Below are 18,862 nucleotides of genomic sequence, written 5' to 3' on the forward strand. Positions count from 1 at the left end.
TTCTATCCCACAAGGGTGCTGGGAAGAGTCAATGAAAATCGTCTACATGCAATGCTTTACACACTGTATATGTTCAATAATAACTATTCTTTTCTTCAGAATTTTGCCTCATGTTCCTAGACTCAAATCAGTAAAACATTCAGCGTTTTCTCAGATACATTCTATATTTATCATTCAATAATTTAAACATCTGACTTACCAGAAGCATGAAAGAAACTAAGGTACAACCAGTTTTTACTGTATAATGATGTTATTTAACTTATACTGAAGAACACTGTCCCATACATGTGAACAATCAGTTTTACTATGGAATCTGAATTATACGAACTTGAAAATCTAAAAAAAGGACTACCCCCAACTACCAGTTATTTAACTTTCCATTATATTACATCTGAGTCAGCATAATCTTTATTTCAAAATAGCATTTTTATTATATAAAAATGTAAAAATCCAGCAAAACCAGAAATACCGGATATATTTTCCTGGGCTTTCACATTTGTTGATTTTTATTCGCAATGCTTTTTCTCAATACAATTTATAACCTCATCCCCATTTGCAGTCTGATTATACAAGTGCTAAGTGGCAGAAAGGTCTAGAATAAATACACCGAAAAAGAGGCAAAGCTGTGAAACTAAGTTGCATGCAACAGGTCTATGAGGGGGGAAGTGTCTGGGAAATAAAACAGAGTAAGACAAAGTAATTGGGAAGTCTTAGCTCAAGTTCTTTTCAATCATCTTTGTCTTTCGCTCCATGTTTAAGGATGCGCGTGAACTCAATGTAATTGAAATTCCCCTTTTTGTCAATAGGTGCTTCTCTATACAGCTCATCCACTTCCTCATCTGTAAACCGATCTCCCATCGTGGTCAGCAGCTCTCGAAGGTAATCCTCCTGAATGGTGCCTGGAAGGCAGCAGAGAAAGGGGAGTTGCAAACACTTCCCGGCACTTTAATGATTTGGTTCTCAACTACGTCAATCTTACAAGATATTTCAGAACATACATATTTACCTGAACAATATAAAGCAATATATAACCATAACCTTATCTTTTCCTATTATTTTTAGAGTTCTTTATTAATATTAGATTAAATCATTTACAAAGTCAGTTAGTAGATCATACGCTTACAAAATTAATTTGAAGCGAGTATTTTCCAGGAGAAAAAAAATACCTTGTATTTCAGAGATATTAAAAAAAAAAAAAGGCAGACACCCAGAACAAAAGGGCAGCGTTGCCAAGACCAAACGTGCACGAAGGACGGTGCAGTTTTAATAGGTAGCAAGGGGGAAGCAGGAAGGAGGATGCGAGGTGTATGTGAGGAGGCGATGCGCGTGGCTGAGCAGAGGGTTAACGCAGAAGCAAAGGGGAAAACGAGAGAAATCAGAAAACGGAACAGCAGGGCTTTCTTCACACATTTTTAAATAATAAGGGAAAAAACCCGAAGATTTTAATTGTCCAAGTTAGTTAACTATACTTTCTGGTGAAACTTAAAGTTTCTTGAAGCAGTATATTGTCTAAGGAACACTATTTAAAAGAAAATTCTCCCTTTGGCTTCCAGGAAGCTCAGAACCAGATTCAAAGATTAACACCACAAACCGTGTAGCTTTATGACCTACCCTGTGTTCTAGCCATTCTTGGTCGACTGTCCTATCGTAAATGATAGTTTCCCTCTACTCATTTTAAAAAATTTATATTTTGCTAATCTTTCTCATTCCCTAAAAAGTGTTTCACATAGTCTGGAATGAGGCTGGGCATAAACAAAGAGTGCTCACCAGTTGCTTCTTCATCAAAGCAAGCAAAAGCGTTTCTGATGACATCTTCTGGGTCTGTGCCATTCAGCTTCTCCCCGAACATGGTAAGGAACATGGTGAAGTTTATGGGCCCTGGAGCCTCATTCATCATGGCTTCGAGGTACGCATCGGTTGGATTCTTCCCTAGAAAATCGCACATTTTAACATTTAAGGACGAAGAACTCATTTCAATAAATAATTATTCTGTTATTGTTATGTTCCCCAACATATTTTTAAAAGTTACATCACCATCACACGAAACTAATATTTCAATTAACTTACATTAAGAACATTTAAAAAAGACAATTTTTAACAACATAAAAAAATCTTTGATACATCATAAATAAAATGCATTCTGGGCTTAGGTTGAATACTGTCCATTCACTGATACTTCCTGCAACTTTTCCTTCACTATTTTTCATTAAAAATAAAACACACACATGAAACTATGAACCAGGTAATGCCACATTACTACATCTTGAATGCTGATAACATTAAAGACCCATCAGGGCATTTCAATACTGGTTGTTTAAAAAATCTAAATATTCATATTTCTAACTGCAGTAAGTTGCCTATAATTGGTATGCTTCAAACAATTTATTTATAAGTTGGTCATTTAAGCTGAAACTATTAGGTTGGTTTAGAACTGGGAGCTCATTTTATTTATTATTTAAAATTAATTAATTAATCAATCTGTTTATTATTTATTTATGGCTGCATTGGGTCTTCGTTGCTGCGCGTGGGCTTTCTCTAGTTGCGGCAAGCGGGGGCTACTCTTCGTTGTGGTGCGCGGGCTTCTCATTGCGGTGGCTTCTCTTGTTGCGGAGCACAGGCTCTAGGCACGCGGGCTTCAGTAGTGTGGCACGTGGGCTCTAGAGGGCAGGTTCAGTAGTTGTGGTACATGGGCTTAGTTGCTCCGTGGCATGTGGGATCTTCTTGGACAAGGGCTCAAATCCATGTCCCCTGCACTGGCAGGCGGATTCTCAACCACTGCACCATCAGGGAAGTCCCTGGGAGCTCATTTTAAACAATGTTATGTTCTATTTGGTTGTCAGACATATCCCCAGATGCTGTTTACTCGTACTGCTGAAATATAGTCTTGTTTAGTATTGTTCATGATGGGAAATCTTAATCTCAGTTCCAACCAAGGACACTTCTCCCTCTTCTGGTATGGTGGTGAGGGAACTCCCCTGACCCTCCCCTCGAAGTTGGGAGAAATTCCCCTGGAATGGCCACATATGGTGGGAGTAACAAAGAGCTTCTCTTTGTCCTGGCATGTGTGAGGTCCACATGGTGCAGAAAAGCAGCACTGAACGAAGGGTCTGGAATAGTGGGTTTGAACCCCAGTTCTGCCACTGACTGTGTGCCCTGGGACAAGGTGGAAACTGTCTAGGGTTTAATGGTCTAGTTAAACTTGGTATCTGAAAGGTCCCTTCCAACATTAAGTTTGTATGATTCTCCATGAAAAGAGCATCCATGTCAGCATCTCACTATTATACCCAACTAAGTGCTAATGACAGTCAAATCTAGAATTATGGTTCATATGTAAGTTTTACTCCCAGGAATCTGGGTGAAATTTAAGTGCCAAGTTGGCATCTGTCTTCCTGCATTACAACCTTCACTCATTATACCTATTCAACATATCGATACAAAATTAGTCCAAAATTAATCTCAAGATTCTTCGAGTAAGTGAAAGTAGCTAAAAAGGACTACTTTTCTACCTCCAGATTTAACCCGACTCTCGTGCAGCAATTTTTGGGGGTAAAAAGTGTAACCCAAAGGTGTCAAGAGAACATGGGTACGAAAAAGACACAGGGATTTAAAATGAATTGGCTTAGGCTAAGCACCTATGGACCCATTCAAGGCATCTAATATAATTTGTTGATTTAAAAGGTAAATATGTATCTCTAAAGGCATGGCATTCCCCAAAATGGAAGTTCCCGAAAGTCTCTTACTCTACCATCACTCATTCATCCAACAAAAATTAACTGAGCATCTACTAGGACCAGGGGATAGGCCTGAGTGTTTGATCTTTGTAATACAACTCAGGCCCTCAATTCTCCTCGGTGGCCTTCTTCAGTAGTGACCTGCTCCCCAAAGGACACTTAGTACTTAGCTATTCAGAGTGTGGAAAACACTGGGACCCACCCCACCTGCAAGTCAACAAGTCAGATCAGTATCTTGACTCAACTCTCACTGTGAATAAAGGCCATGTTGCAAGACTCAACTCTCACTCTGAATAAAGGCAATGTTGCAAAATGTTAACAGCTCGTGAATCTGAGTAAAGGATGGATGCGTGTTCATTACACCGTTCTTTCAACTTTTTATAGGCTTAAAAAATTTCAAAATAACACACTAGGAGAAAAAAATAACAGAGACGAACAAAATCATGTGGTTACTAAAAAGAAAAAAGTAACAAAATTCTCTCTCTTTGTCCTCTGGCCCTTGAACTGCCCTTTCTGGCTCATGGTCAGACACAGAAACGTTAGAGTGCAGAGCCTACCTGTGGGCCATCCCTGACTTCTGCCCCCTTCCCTGCCCGTCATTCTGGCCTATCAAGAACCCCCTGACTTGATACTCCTTTCTTCCAACTGTAAAATCAGTGCCAATTCAGGCAGGACATGGAGGACTTTCCCCTCTTTCCTTAAGATCAAAATAACAAAATCATATAAGGAACAGTAAATTAACACCGACATAGCCAGAATGACAAAGGGCAGTTTATGTTTGCTTTAAATCCTGTATCTTTAAATGAAATATTGCCATTTGCAGCAACATGGATGGGTCTAGAGATTATCATACTAAGTGAAGTAAGTCAGGCAGGCAAAGACAAATGTTACATATCACTTGTATGTGGAATCTAAAAAAAAAATTATTAATCAACTTATTTACAAAGCAGAAACAGACTCACAGACATAGAAAACAAACTTATGGTTACCAAAGGGGAAAGATGTGGGGGAAGGGATAAATTAGGGGTTTGGGATTAACAGATACACACCACTATACAAAAAATAGATAAACAACAGGATTTACTGCATAGCACAAGTATCTATACTTAATATCTTGTAATAAATCTACAGTGGAAAAGAATCTGAAGCTGTACACCTGAAACTAACACAATATTGTAAATCAACTATAGCTAAATAAATGTGTAAAAATAAATCGATAAATCTTCTATCTTTACATTTATTTTCTTTAATTATAAAAAAAATATATAAATTGTGGAAGCCCCCTTCCCTGTGTTCCCTTTTTTTAGGAGCACTGCCCTTCCTCCCTGAGATGGTCGTTATCACTTATGACCGTCACCTCTGTCATATAACCTGTCTTCAACTTTTATTACTTAATACATTATATTATTGTCCACACTTTTTGTTTAAGATTCTGGTATCTTGCCATCTAGTCATCCCCTGGCTTTTCACCTTGTAGACCTATCATATTTAGCTAACAGGAACGGAAGCCTGCCTAGCCACAGTGGCAGCCAGGCCCCCACCCCCGAAGGCATATCCTCTTATGACGGGCCAAGCCTCAGTATGGTGTCTCCCACCCAGCATCTCTCAAGAGGCCTTTGAGACCAGGAGATTAATATCTGTACATCACACAAAAAATAATTCATAAAATGCTAATTATTTTGGGGAAGCAGGAATATTAAGAACATAAAAGTCTACCTAGAGAAGCAAGCATATCATGCAAGTCTTCCTTGTCGATGAAACCATCTCTGTTCTGATCGATCATGTTGAAGGCCTCCTTGAACTCCTGAATCTGTGACTGGTCAAACATGGCGAACACGTTGGAGGTTGCGCGCTGGGGGCGCTTCTTGGTCTTGGTCTTTGCCTTTTTGCTAGACATGGTGGCGGTTTAATCCTAGAGTTAAAAAGGAACATAAAGCAAAACAGAATGCATAAAAACATAAAGCAAAAAAAAAAAGAATTCACAACACCTAAAGTTAGTGAGAAAAAATATTTCAATGTATTGTAGAATTATTACTTTATTTGGGTGGGAATATACATATAAACTTTATTTCCAATGTCACAATTAAACAGCTAGGACAAAAGCAGTTTTGAAGAAACAGAATAGAAATTATTGATGTGGCTTCATCCCAAACTTCACAAACCTCATTTTTATTAAATGTGAATGAGTTTTAAAGCACATAGCAATAGATCACATTTACCGAGTGCTACTACGTGCCAAGCACTGTTATGAGGGCAGGGGGCTCCCCTAAAGAGAAAGGCTACAAAGCGGACATCTTACTTTCACAAGGATTGTCCCATTTAACCCTCACAACAATCCTCTGCAGTAGGTACACCTTTTAACTTCATTTTACCACCAATATTGCATAACCTCTCTGAGCCTTGGTTTCTTCCAAAAAATGGTCTGAAAACCAGGGAACCTCACTCGACCCTCAGTTTTACAGCGAAACACAGTATCTACTCCAATGCAAGTGAGAATTAAATGAGATAACATATGCAAAGAGACTAGTATAGTTACTGTAAGGTACATGCTCAAAAGGCTCTCATTTAAAAAAAAACATCAATGGGACTTCCCTGGTGGTCCAGTGGATGAGACTCTGCACTCCCAATGCAGAGGGCCCAGGTTCGATCCCTGGTCAGGGAACTAGATCCCACATGCATGCCGCAACTAAGAAATCCGCATGCTGCAACTAAAGATCCCGCGTACCACAACTAAATATCCCACATGCCACAACTAAGACCCAGTGCAGCCAAAATAAATAAATATATTTTTAAAAAAAATCATCAAAATGTATCTTTAGTCTTGTATCCCTTCTAGCTACATCCTCATTTCCCCTTTCCCTTGACAAAACTTTTAGAATAGTACTCTACTACTCAACTCTCTCCATTTTCTCATCTTCCCAATCACTCCTCAATTCTCCGTAATACACCTTTAGTGGTGGCCCGATACTCTACTGAAAGCCACCAATGTTTTAAATGTCAAAAAGAATGGACACTTCTCATTCCTTTTTTTTTTTGGGCCATCACGTGGCTTGCAGGATCTTAGTTTCCCAACCGGGGACTGAACCCGGGCCCTGGCTGTGAAAGCTCCGAGTCCTAACCACTGACCGCCAGGGAATTCCCTTCTCATTCCATTATTTGCAGTTTTAAATGATGTAAATAAATACAACACAAAAATACTCCTGGCTTTGGAATCAGAAAAATCTTGAGTCTGAATCTCAGCTTCACCATTTCTTGAAAACCCATGGACATCAGAATAATTGTTTGCTCCACTGTCGTTCGTATTCAATGTTCACTACTGCCCTATGAGGTAGGTAATACCTAGGTTAAAAAAAAAAAAATCAATGGCCCTTGTAAGAGAGGTGTGGCCTCTGTCCTCAGCTCCTGGGAGGTAATCTCTAAGCTCTTAGAATGTTCTGCCTGGTATATCTGGGGTCTTGGGTCACACCAGAGAGTCTAACAATGTGATTTATCATGGGGGCTCTGGGTGAGGTGTTAATCAGCTTGGCCTCTAGAGGAACTGGAGACTGAAGTCAGCCTAGGAGTGGGGACAGTATCTAGGGGACAGAGCCGCAGTAAAAACTATGGCTATGAGGGGTCAAGCAAGCTCTCTGGCAGGCCATACTCCATGCTCACCGCCACGCCTTGCTGCCAGGAGAGGTCAACACTGCCCATGGAGAGGACCACTGGAAGCTAAGCATTTGGAATTCTCCTGGACTCCATACCACGAGTCTCTTCCCTTGGTTGACTTTAATCTGAATCCTTTTACTGCAGTAAACCATAACCATAGGTGTAACAGCTTTCAGTGAGTTCTGTAAGTTCTAGCGAATTACTGAACCTGAGGGTCGTCTTGGGGAACGAAACTTGGAATTGGTGTCAGAAATGAGGGTGGCCTTAGGGACCGTTCTCTAACTCTGCAGCCTCGCAGTGTGAAAGCAGGTGACTGGTGAGGGCAGTGGCTGGGCAAGGGAATTCTGGACCTGGGTCTCCGGGACTTCCGGTCTTGGACTTTTAACCTACATTGTTTTAGTTTGTTTGCAGTTTTTTTTTGTTTTTTGCGGTACACAGGCCTCTCACTGTTGTGGCCTCTCCCATTGCGGAGCACAGGCTCCGGACGCGCAGGCTCAGCCGGCCCAGCAGCTCCGCGGCATGTGGGATCTTCCCAGACGCAGGCACGAACCCGTGTCCCCTGCATCGGCAGGTGGACTCTCAACCACTGAACCACCAGGGAAGCCCTGTTTGCAGTTTTGAAGCACGTCAGCCTTAGAGTCCTTACTTTAACATTTCAACTCCTTCCCCTCCGGGCATACATGGCCTGAGTAAATGTTAATTTCTTCTCCTTCCTGTAACTAGCTAGTCATGTGACCTTAGTTACATTGAACGTTCAATCGGAGACAGAATGTGGTCCACTAGCAAGGCACTTGACTCTGCTTTACTTCTTCCTCACATTCCAAAACTGCTGGATTAAAATTCTTTCTCATGCTAAAAATTCTATGATTCTATTTCTTCAAGAGTCAAAAGATATAAAAGACAGTAGATCTGAAGCCAAGAATTAATTCTCTCCCTCAGTATCAGCAAACTATGTCTGCAATAGTCATTTAGAAAAACCTCCCAAAGAGAAAATCTTTATTTTAAAAAAATAATCAGTTGTTTCATGCAAACGCTACAGCTAACCCAAAAGTATATTATATTTAAACATTTTTGAAACTTAGTTGGAGTTCTCCAAGAAGCTGATGCCAAGAAGAGACTGCACATGCAAGGATCTTTATTATGGAAAATGCCTGGGAGCGAGAATGAGGAGGTAACCCAGTAAGGCTAGAAAAGCCGTTATACCGTGAGCAAGTCTGAGCCGCCACTCAAAACCTGTTACAGAGCAGGTATGGCTCAATGAAATGACACCATGATCTCTTTAAAAAGAAAAACAGTTTACGTTTTCTCTGTACTTCATTTAAAACCAGTGCACATTTACATTTGTATATAAATATACAAAGTACACACAGAAAATATCAACTGATAAGAAAACCTCAGCTGAAAAGTGAGGCAAGGTTGTTGCAAAACAGTCAATCTAAAGAGGACTCTGGCGCCCAAAGAATCTACCACCCTCTCTGTCCTTACCTTCTGAGATACGTATCTTGGCTTTCTCCACTTTCTCACTTCCCACTCATCACAATCTGGCTTTCTCTTCTCTATTTGCAAGTGCTTTCCAATTGTCAAATCTGGTCTAAGTCTCCTTGGACCATTCTGCTATATTTGACACCGTTTTATCCCTCTTCTCTTCAGGCCTCAACAACTCTTGGCCTTGATGAACTGTAACAGTAGAAATGAACTGTCCCAATGGAACGAGATCCCAAGGTTCCCAGCCTTTAAGACTTTACACTCTAACAAGGGAGACTCCTGAAGATCACATTTAGTTTCAGTAAAATGCTGTATTTGACTCGGTGACACCAACCTCCTCTCAGTTCTATTTCTATGCCTGGTCCTCCTCCATTTTCTTGTTAGGCTCTTATCTTCTCCACTCACTTTAATATTCACGTTTCCGAGTATTCTCACAGTCCATGGCTTATTAAATTCTTTTCACTCTGTGTTCCTTGGATGATCTCATCGGCTCTCACTGTTCTGACAACACCTATGACTCCCACGTCTGTATCCTCAGGGCTGACCCTTCCCTTGAGCTGTGGAGTCAAACAGCCAATTGTGCTTGTGAAAGGCACCCATTTTCATATCCCAGACATTCAGAATCAACATGTTAGAAACAAAATTCATTATCTTCCCCTCCTAAACTTTCTCAACTTTGTTTCCTGTCAGTTAATGGCACCATCGTTTACGCCCTCACCAAGCCAGAAACATGCAAGTCATCCCTGACTCATCCCTCTCACTGATGAACCAAGCCTGCCTCTTAAATATTCATCAGACTTGCTCATCTTCCTCATTCTTCTGCCACCACCCTATGCTGGGCCCTCATCACCTCTTTGTGTAGAATATTTCATTGGCCAACTAACCAACCTCCTTGCTTTTTGGTCCCCTCTAGACTATCCTTTATCTTCCAGCCAGAGGTGTGTAAAACATGAATACGGCCATATCATTCCCTTTTGAGAAACTGTCGGCTCTCCACTGCCTACAGGCCAAAGTACAAGTTCCTGAGCATGACACACACACCTTTCCCTGCTCTAGGATGACCTTTCAGCCTCATCGCTAGCCATTCTCTGCTTTGTACTTTTCCTTCAGCAACACCAAACTATTGGTACTAGTATGTGCCCAAGGCACCATGCAGTTTAACTCATGTATTTGTTCTCGCTATTTTTCTAGCCCCCAAATGCCTTAGGACCAGAGAGAATTAAGAGTCTACTCAACTTATGGCTACTACCATTTGCTGAGTGACTCCTATGCTAGGTACTCGGGTGCACTAAATTCAACATGCCTGCTTTACACATGGAGGAACTGAATATCAAAATATGTTATTAAACAACTTGCCCAAGGTCACCTGGTGGCAGAGCTAGAATGCAACGCCATTTGTTAAAGGTGATTTTACCTATATATTTTTTTACCTCATACAATTCTGCTAGTTATTTTTTTTACCACAAAAAATTTCTTAAACTTTCAATACTTACCAATATAGTCCAACACTGATTTCTGAGCAGCTACTTTCCTCTAAATTTAATTCCTAGTGAAACTCTGTTTTCAAATAAATTCAAACTATGCTGGGGAAACCAATGTATAGACTAGAAGTGCACAGTGGAATGGGAAGAAAATAAGATATGAATGGCCTTCCCTGCAACCGTGCAATTGGGTTTATCACATGGCAGTATTTCCTATCAGTCATGGCTTTGGTTTGGGTAAAGGCTTGAAATCTTTACGTACGACTGTGAAATTACTACTTGACCTATAAATATTAAAGGAAAAAAACCCACCAAACCCCATCCTGAGTTACAAAAAATATCCATTTAGAACATAGCATATAAGGTAACAAATAAGCCTTAACAGGAATAAACAAAAGTCTTACTTCCTCTTCAAAATTTTTATTTCATTATTTTTGTATATTTCTGATACAGAGTGAACTAAAGGTTATATGTAGTATTTTTAGAGGTTAAAGAAGGGCAGGGATATAGGAATACCGGTATTATAGGTAGTTGTGGTGTCAACACATTTAGGTCATAATCTAAATTTTTGCAAAATCACCTGCTATACTGATGTGCAAATCAAAACATGGGCACTATAACCATTAATAAGCAGAAACTGCTTGTGAACTTCATCCAGGCTATATGGCTTTATTGGAAGCCTGGAAAAGATGCTCATGGAGCATATTCTATTAGCTACCTATGAAACATCTAAGTCAGCGAGGTGCTGCTACCACATGGCGGGTAAATATGGCTCTCACAACAGCTAACCTCTGGTTTCAATCTTGGCTACATTAGAATCATCTTGGAAGTTTTTTTTTTTTTAAGTCTTTGTTACAATATTGCTTCTGTTTTTTATGTTTTTTGGACAGGAGGCACGTGGGATCTTAGCTCCCTGACCAGGGGTTGAACCCACACCCCCTGCATTGGAAGGCGAAGTCTTAACCACTGGACTGCCAGGGAAAGTCCCATCTTGGAAGTTTTTAAAAAGTGATGTCCAGGTCCTGGTCTAGTACAACTGAAACTGAATGTCTACAGGTGAAGTCTATGAATCTGTATTTTTAAAATGCAGCAGGTGATTCCAATATATAGTGAGGGCTGAGAACCACTGAGTTAAACACTTACAAGGCACTGACCGTGGTTCTGAGTTCTTGGCTGATGCCTTGTAATAACAGATTAATAACAGAAAAACAAACACACCGTTTATTAACACGTATACCTCATGTATACATGGGGAGATACCCAGGGAAAATCCAACTCTCAGAGGTGGCTTAGAACGCTGGCTTAAATATCATCTTCAGCTGAAGCCAAAAGAAGAAAGGCATGTGTGGAGGGGAGAGGCTAGGTATGGAAGGTTAAAAGCACAGCATAAACAAGGGTAAGGCTTCTCTTGTAGATTTAAGTCACGGCCTTCTCCATTAAGAGTCTAAAGTTGTCTCCAGAGAGTAACCTTTGTCCTGCCTGGTAGAGAGGGAAAGAACAACACCTCTGTAAATGTGTGTCCTGCTTTTAGGCACATTGGGGGAGGGCAAAGAGCCTTTCTTGTGTCTGCTTTCTTCTCAATTGCCTTCAGCTCAAAATAATCTTCATGCCAAAGTGGCATATCTTGGGGTGGCATATTCTGCCACCCTTCATAACTAATAGGATATTGTGAAAATGATGGAGTGCGACTTTGTCATAATATTGTAGATGTTGCTGGTTCTACCATGCTCTTTCAGATCACTCAATCTGGGGAAAGCCAGCACCAGGTCTACAGGGTACTATACACAACTCCACGGAGAGGTCCATGTGGCAGGGAACTGAGGCCTCCTGCCAACAGCCAGCACCAACTTGCCAGCCAGGTGAGTCAGCCATCTTGGAGGTTGATCCTCTTTCAAATGACTGCAAACCCAGCTGACATCTGGACTGCAACTCCAGGAGATCCTGAGCCAGACCAGAGCTGCCCAGCTAAGTTGCCCTGCAATTCCTGACCCTCAGAAGCTCTTTATTGTTTTCTTAAGGTGCTAAGTTTGGGGGTAATCTGTTATATAGCTACAGAAAACTAATAAAGCCGTTGTGTTTCCTTGGCATCTTTAATATTCAATAGGGCAATGCCTTTATTTCAGAATTATAGCCGAAGAATTTTTAAAACCTCAAAGGGGCCACAGCCAAGTTTGCACTGGGTAGGGAAATTTTCTATTCCTGGTTAGCAAATTTTAATTCCTTTTATTCGATTTCTCTCCAAGTTCTGTGGGTTCCTCTTTTAAGTGCAACAGAGTCACCCCTTCTTCAACATTCCCATCACCCCCTGGATATGACTCCGCAAAATATGGCTTTTCTCTATGGTTTACCCATGGTTCAGCATAAACTCCACTGGACTCTCCCCAAGAAATCCGTAACAAAAAGTACCTGGAACAAAGAGTACTAATAAGAGTGCTAAATATGTGCTAGGCACTGGTCTAAGCATTTCATATGTATTAATATATGTAATTCTCACAACAACTTATTACATAGGCACTGTTATTATCCCCATTTCTCAAATGAAAAATTAGGGCAAAGAGAAAAAATCATCTGTCTGCAGCCACAGCTAGAAAAACGTAGAGCTTAGACGCAGGATCATACTCAGGAAGTCTAGCCCAGAGCTTGCACCACTAGCTCCAAACATCCTGCGTGTAGGCGGCAGAATTTCTCCACCATGAAAATGTGGAGAGCTGGTTGGGGGTAAGAAGCAAAGTCACCACATCTAAAGTGCGGAACGGGGAAGAAAGACCCCAAAGCTGCCGGCAATGAAAATCATCCCTAGATATATGCTGTCTTCGAATCTTGGGAGAGGGACAACTGGCTCCATTTAGGGGATCCCAGTCCTTTTATCTTTCCTAAGCCCAGCAACCCTCACCTGGGACCTGTCCTTCAGAAGCTGCAGTTCCTCTTGTCCACACTGAGTCTCATTAAAGCATAAATGCGTATCGAGTAGGTCATCACAGAAGCTGTTTTATTCAACAGAGCCAGAACAAACAAGAAGCCGTGCACTTAACCATGAGGAACGTCCACCTAATGCTCAGAGAAAATGGGTGGCAGCAGGTGAACCCCTCAAGTGACCTTGGGCAAATTATCTCACCTCGCTGGGTTTCAATTATAAATCGAAAGATAACCTATAAGTTTCTTTTGAATTCTAAAATGGTACAATTCTTTTCTTACCAAAGGACCACTGCAAATCCGTCCGAAACCAAGGCTGCCAAACTAATCCTCTAAACACCCCTTTCTTCATCTCACTCCCTTAGTGAAGAATCCAAAATGACTCCCGAATGTCTCTTACATAATCTTTCATTTCTCATCAAGTTTGCAAGACATCCGTGAAACGGCCCCACTGATCTACCTATTTCCAACTATTATTCATTACAGTTCTGTTCCGTTCGGGCTGGTCTCCTTTTCACACGACACAATTCACACCTTTTGAGCTTTTGGTCTTGTTACCTCCTACCACAGATACAGCCAGAAATACTAAAGTTCTCCCCACCAGGGCTAAGTCCAAGGCCTTCAATGAGGTCACGATTCTCTTTTTCAGAAAACCTTTCCTGATTTTTGCTATTTGTCCTCTTCTTCAGTCAGCACGAATGAAGTAAATCTTTACAAGATGCAAGGTGCTGCGAAGTTTCACAACTCCTTTGGAAATCGTTACATTTAGCCGATATCAACTCGGCGCTCCGGGCAAGAACCACGCACCAGCGGACCCCTGTACCCCCAAAGCATCCAGCCCTGTGGGCTAAGCAGACACCCAAACCCACCGACCGGGCCGGCGGGGAGCGGGGCTGCGGCCGCCGAGGCGCCAGGTGTGTGAAGCCGTCGGGTGACGCAGCGCAGGGGACAGGCCGACTCAGCCAGCAGGGCAGTTCCCCAGCCCAGTTCCATCTGCCCCAGCCTCCCGTACCCTCGACGTCCAGGGCCGGGCTGGCCGCGGCCGGACCTCCTCGCCAACCTTCCCTGCCCCACCGACAGGTCCCGCAGTCCCCGCCCCGCCCCGCCCGCCCGCCCCCCGGCCGGCCGGCCGGCCCACTGGCCGGGGTCTGGCGGCGGCGAGAGGTCGGAGGGGCGGGGCACCGGGGCGGCCCCAGGTGTGTCGCGCGCGGGGGGCGAACGCCACTCACCGCGGCCGGACACCAGCACCAGAAGCCGGACTGCCTGCTCGAGACGAACGAGGCGAAGAACGCGGAACTGCAGCTGGGATGCAGCGTTAGAGCGGCGACACCCGCACTTCCTGCCTCGGGAGGCGGACCGGAAGTCGCACCGGAAGTCGAGGCGGGATCCAACCCCGGGTGGAGGGATGCGCTGCGGTTCTCGCTCCGCTCGAGGCCGAGTCCACCTTGTCCACCTGGGCGCGAGGCTGGGGCCGACGACCACGGCTTGGGTTTTCGTGGTGTTTCTCGGGCCGTGCGGTCTGAGGCAGGCGCAGCGCGGCCGGGGCGCCGCGGCCCGCTCACCTCCCCGCTTTCCTCCCCCGCCGCTCGCGGCGTGTCCCGCGGCCCTTCCGCATTCCCGGGCCGGCTCGGGGCCGGCATGGAATTTGACCCGGCTGGGCGGGCGCGAGCCCTCGAGGTTTGGGGGTCTGCGGGCGCCGCCCACCCAGGGCTGCCCGAGTTAGCAGGTAAAAGTAGACCTCACCTGGTTACACTTGAACTTCAGATAAAACGAGCAATTTTTTAGGTTCCGTCCCGCGCCACACTGGGGAAGGTAAGAGGGCTGCGGCCGAGCGGTCTCCGCCTGCTTTACAGACTGCACGCCCAGACCGAGTTCTATCATTTACCTCTGCCCCTCCTGTTTTACCCCTCAGATTATCAGGTGTACGCCCTTACCAGGCCACGGCTGGTGACGTTTTCCCCTTTCAACCACAGGGAAGCTTTATTCAGGTTATTTGTTTTCCTTTGGTTCGTCAAAGACAATGCAGATTTACACACACACACACAAACGCGCACACACTATATAATGCTCTTGGTCAAAACGAAACCACGAAGCTACATAATTCAGTTTTTGTTCTAGATATTGTTTGTGCCTATAACCTTCAAGTTCCCTCACCTTGGAATATTACAGATAGACACTACTATTTCCGGATAATGGAAGGTAGTCAACTTAATAGCAAACCTTCGTTGAGCACTTGTGATTGCCTGAACGTGTGCGGGATGCAGGGAGATGAACGAATAATCCAGTCTTATATTCTAGAAAAGTTTGATGAGAAATTAGGTATCTTTGATCAGGAATTCCTATATGGTAGGAACCATGTGTTCAACACGCTATAGCAGTAGTTTTTAAACAGTAGCACCAATAAGAAAAACCTGGGGGCTACGTAAAAGATTCTGGAGCCCAGCCCCAGGTATTCAGATTCAGTAGGTCGAGGGTGGGGCAAGAATCTGCATTCCTAATAAGCCCCAGGTGATGCTTATACCGTGGTCCGGAGTTAGCACTGCCCCAAGGTCCTTAACTGAATGCATTTTCTCAATGGAGTTTGAAACCAATTGCTGAGAAATCATATCTGGTTCTAAAATATTTACTCTTTTCCTTAGCTGTAGTCTGCCCTTTGGTCCAATAATTTAAATATTTTTCCACTCCTGAGAACATTTTGGCTTCTGAGGTCTTTGTCAGAGAGCTCTTTCAAGTATGGTCTATTACTATACCATAAGCCCTCACCCTGGCCACCTTAATTAAGATCATAGCTGAGACACTCTGACTTTGATCTCCATATTTGTTTCTAGAACTGCTTTCCAACACAGTGGTCACTAACCACATGTGACTATTTAAATGTAAATTAAAAACTCAGTTATATTAGACACATTTTAAGTGCTCAATAGTCACATGTGACCTAGTGTCCTTATTGGACAGCACAGAGAGTGCATTTCCATCACCACAGAAAATTCTACTGGATAGCACTGTTATAGAAAAATAATCTTAGGGTATAGTGTTCTCTCTAGATTCAAAAGAAAAACTTAATATTTATTAATGAAAAGCTGAATATCTAAATACCAGATAATTGTTTATTGTGGTCATTAAAAAGAATGGTTTAAAAAAAGGTAATATACTTAAAACTCAAAACAAAAATGGTGGGTATGCCAAAACATGACAATTTAACATACATTAAACTAAAAAACAAGGTGTATATTCACTACAACTACAAGATGTATGTAGATAAATGTGAAAGAGAAGTTATGATGCCTATTATTTGAGCAGGCACATATAAACCTAGGATAAAAAGATACAGGGACTTGGGAAAACTGGCTGTTTCTTCAATATGGGATTAGCTTCAGCAATGCCTTTCAGGACAGCAAAGATAAAAACCAGGGTTGCAGGGCAATCAAGAAATTGTACACTTAAGGAGGATCTAGAAAGACACAAACTATGCTGGCATATTGGACCTACTCAGGAAATCTAAAATAAACTGAGGACCTACTTGGTACCACACATTTTTATGTATATTCTCATTAAATGCTCATAACAACCCTTTAATTAAATTCTAGTTTGAGACAATTTACTATCAAACCACTATGGACCTTTCTCCTAACCTCGGCTTTTAATCTCCAACTATGATTAAACTCCTATCACCTACCCTTTCCTGTTTTCAGAGGGAGCAGTATCCATTTTTGTTTTTCTAAGAATAATCTTACAACATGTGATCTAGGTTCTATCTCTTCCTAGCTCCTGCACATCATTCCTTTGGTTTCACTCATTTGCTTACACTCGTTTGCCTTCTTCCTCTGTCTACAGACAGGCTTGAATCTCTAAAATGCTCTTTGGTCCTGCCTTCCCTTCAAGCCTCTCCTCACTGCCCAACAGCCCCTGCTGGTAAACAGAATAACCACTATTTGAATACCTACTGTGTGCCAGACCCATTTAGCTTTAGTGTTTCTATTTTCACAACAAACGTGGAGGGTATTGTCCCTGTTAAACAGGTGAGGAAACTGACACTTAGGGCTGGGCCACCTGCCCAAGGACACAAAGCTCATCAAATAACAGGCATTATTCACCCAACCACGGCTGGCTCTAAAACCTATACTGCTCCTAATCACAAAAATGCTGCTTTATATATTAATAGATTATGTTCCTATTATGAGCCAGAGCATTACTTCAATTTTACAAATGAATAGAGGTCGAGCGAGATTAAATAACTTTCTTAAGGTTATAAAGCCATGATGTAGCACGAATGAGATTAAAATGCAGCTGGCCTGACCCCCAAACCCAGGCATTGTCCGTGTCTCCTGCTACACTATGGATTCTGCACTCAAAACTACCTTAACAGCTCTGGCAGAAGTGACCGACTTGCCAAATCCAGTGGCCTCATTTAAATTTTCCTGTGTTCGATTTTTCTGTGGTTTAACACTAACTTCCTCACTCTTGAAATTATTCACTTGGTTTCCATAACACTGTTGTGGCCCTATCTACTAAGCTCTTTTACCATCTTCTATCTGATCCTTCTTACAACTTGCCTGCACTTCTCAAAGTCTAGTACATCTCTTGCTGTCCTTTCCCCCCTCATACTTTGTAAAAAAAAAAATAGTTGCCTTTCTTTTCCAGAATTTGCTTTTACTTGTCTCATATAGTCTGGCCTGCTCCCTTTTTTCCCAGTAGCACTCATAAATTCCCACTCTCGTGCAGTCATAGAGGCTCCTTGATCAAATAAAATTTGGGCCCTGGAGTCCAAATGACAATGTAATCATAAGCAGGTGGGTAAGGAGGCTGCCCCCATTAGGCTGGTTTTGAAATGGTTTGTTTCAAGTCTGGCTTTCATCGTGGAGACCAGTTTTTCTATCAAATGCACTGTTGGAGTAGATGCTTTAGCTTTTTACTGTCAATCAGCTTTACTTAAGCAAAGCCTACTTACTACATAGAGAATGCTATTACTAAATGAGGAGACATTTCATTCAGAAGAGACTATCCACTGTTTCTAATGGCGGCTGGTTCTTTGAGCAGTTATCTGAAATGGAAGTGGAGATACTGCAAGAGATAATTTTAGTAGATGAGGCTACCTTTTTTTCAGTACAGAAACAATGTTATTTGTTCTTGACTGGAAATTTGTTAACAAAGCAGAAGTTATTTTTTTTTTCAGTTGAAATGTAAATTTAGTTCAACAATTTCAGCATCATGGCTATACCCTGGAAAAAGTACTTTGCTTAAACCACTGAACAAAATTCAGGAACACATTAAAGGCAGAGTTAAGGCAGGTGCTAAGATTCTAATCTTGAAAGGGCCAAGAGCAGCCTTGTTACTAGTCCTACTCCTATTTTAAGCTGGTCTCCTGAGGTTAAAGAATCTAGCTCACCTATCCTGTGAGTGTAAAGGTCTGCTGCCCTGAAGGCATTCAGTAATTGCATATTCAACGAGGTAATAGTTTTGTCCCAGGACAGTCTTGTTAATAGTAGTATAAAACATAAAGTTATAGTAATTATCAATTATTCATCTTCACAGGTTAATTGTCAACCCTCTTCACCCAACTCTTCCCCCCACTGTTTCAAGATCTTTCTTAAACTTATGAATCCT

The 18,862-nt window shown here is 42.3% G+C and overlaps 1 protein-coding gene across 2 annotated transcripts; it reads right to left on the minus strand.

Moving 5' to 3' along the window:
- Positions 1-211: 211 nt before the first annotated feature.
- On the minus strand, positions 212-14,750 carry LOC309831354 (myosin regulatory light chain 12B). Of its 2 annotated transcripts, none has more exons than XM_082668478.1 (4): positions 14,296-14,306; positions 5,448-5,643; positions 1,768-1,929; positions 212-899 (listed from the first exon to the last, which is right to left on the minus strand). In XM_082668478.1, exons 2-4 carry the CDS (start codon positions 5,626-5,628, stop codon positions 727-729), a joined length of 516 nt encoding a protein of 171 aa, XP_082524604.1. In that variant the 5' UTR covers positions 5,629-5,643; positions 14,296-14,306; the 3' UTR covers positions 212-726. The 2 variants fall into 2 exon arrangements, with proteins under 2 accessions (XP_082524604.1, XP_082524603.1); XM_082668477.1 differs by lacking the exon at positions 14,296-14,306 and adding an exon at positions 14,488-14,750 and having other exon boundaries at positions 215-899.
- Between the last annotated feature and the right edge of the window lie 4,112 nt (positions 14,751-18,862).

This window comes from Grampus griseus (genome assembly GCF_964374135.1).
Source record: "Grampus griseus genome assembly, chromosome: 12".
Taxonomy (NCBI): Eukaryota; Metazoa; Chordata; class Mammalia; order Artiodactyla; family Delphinidae; genus Grampus; species Grampus griseus.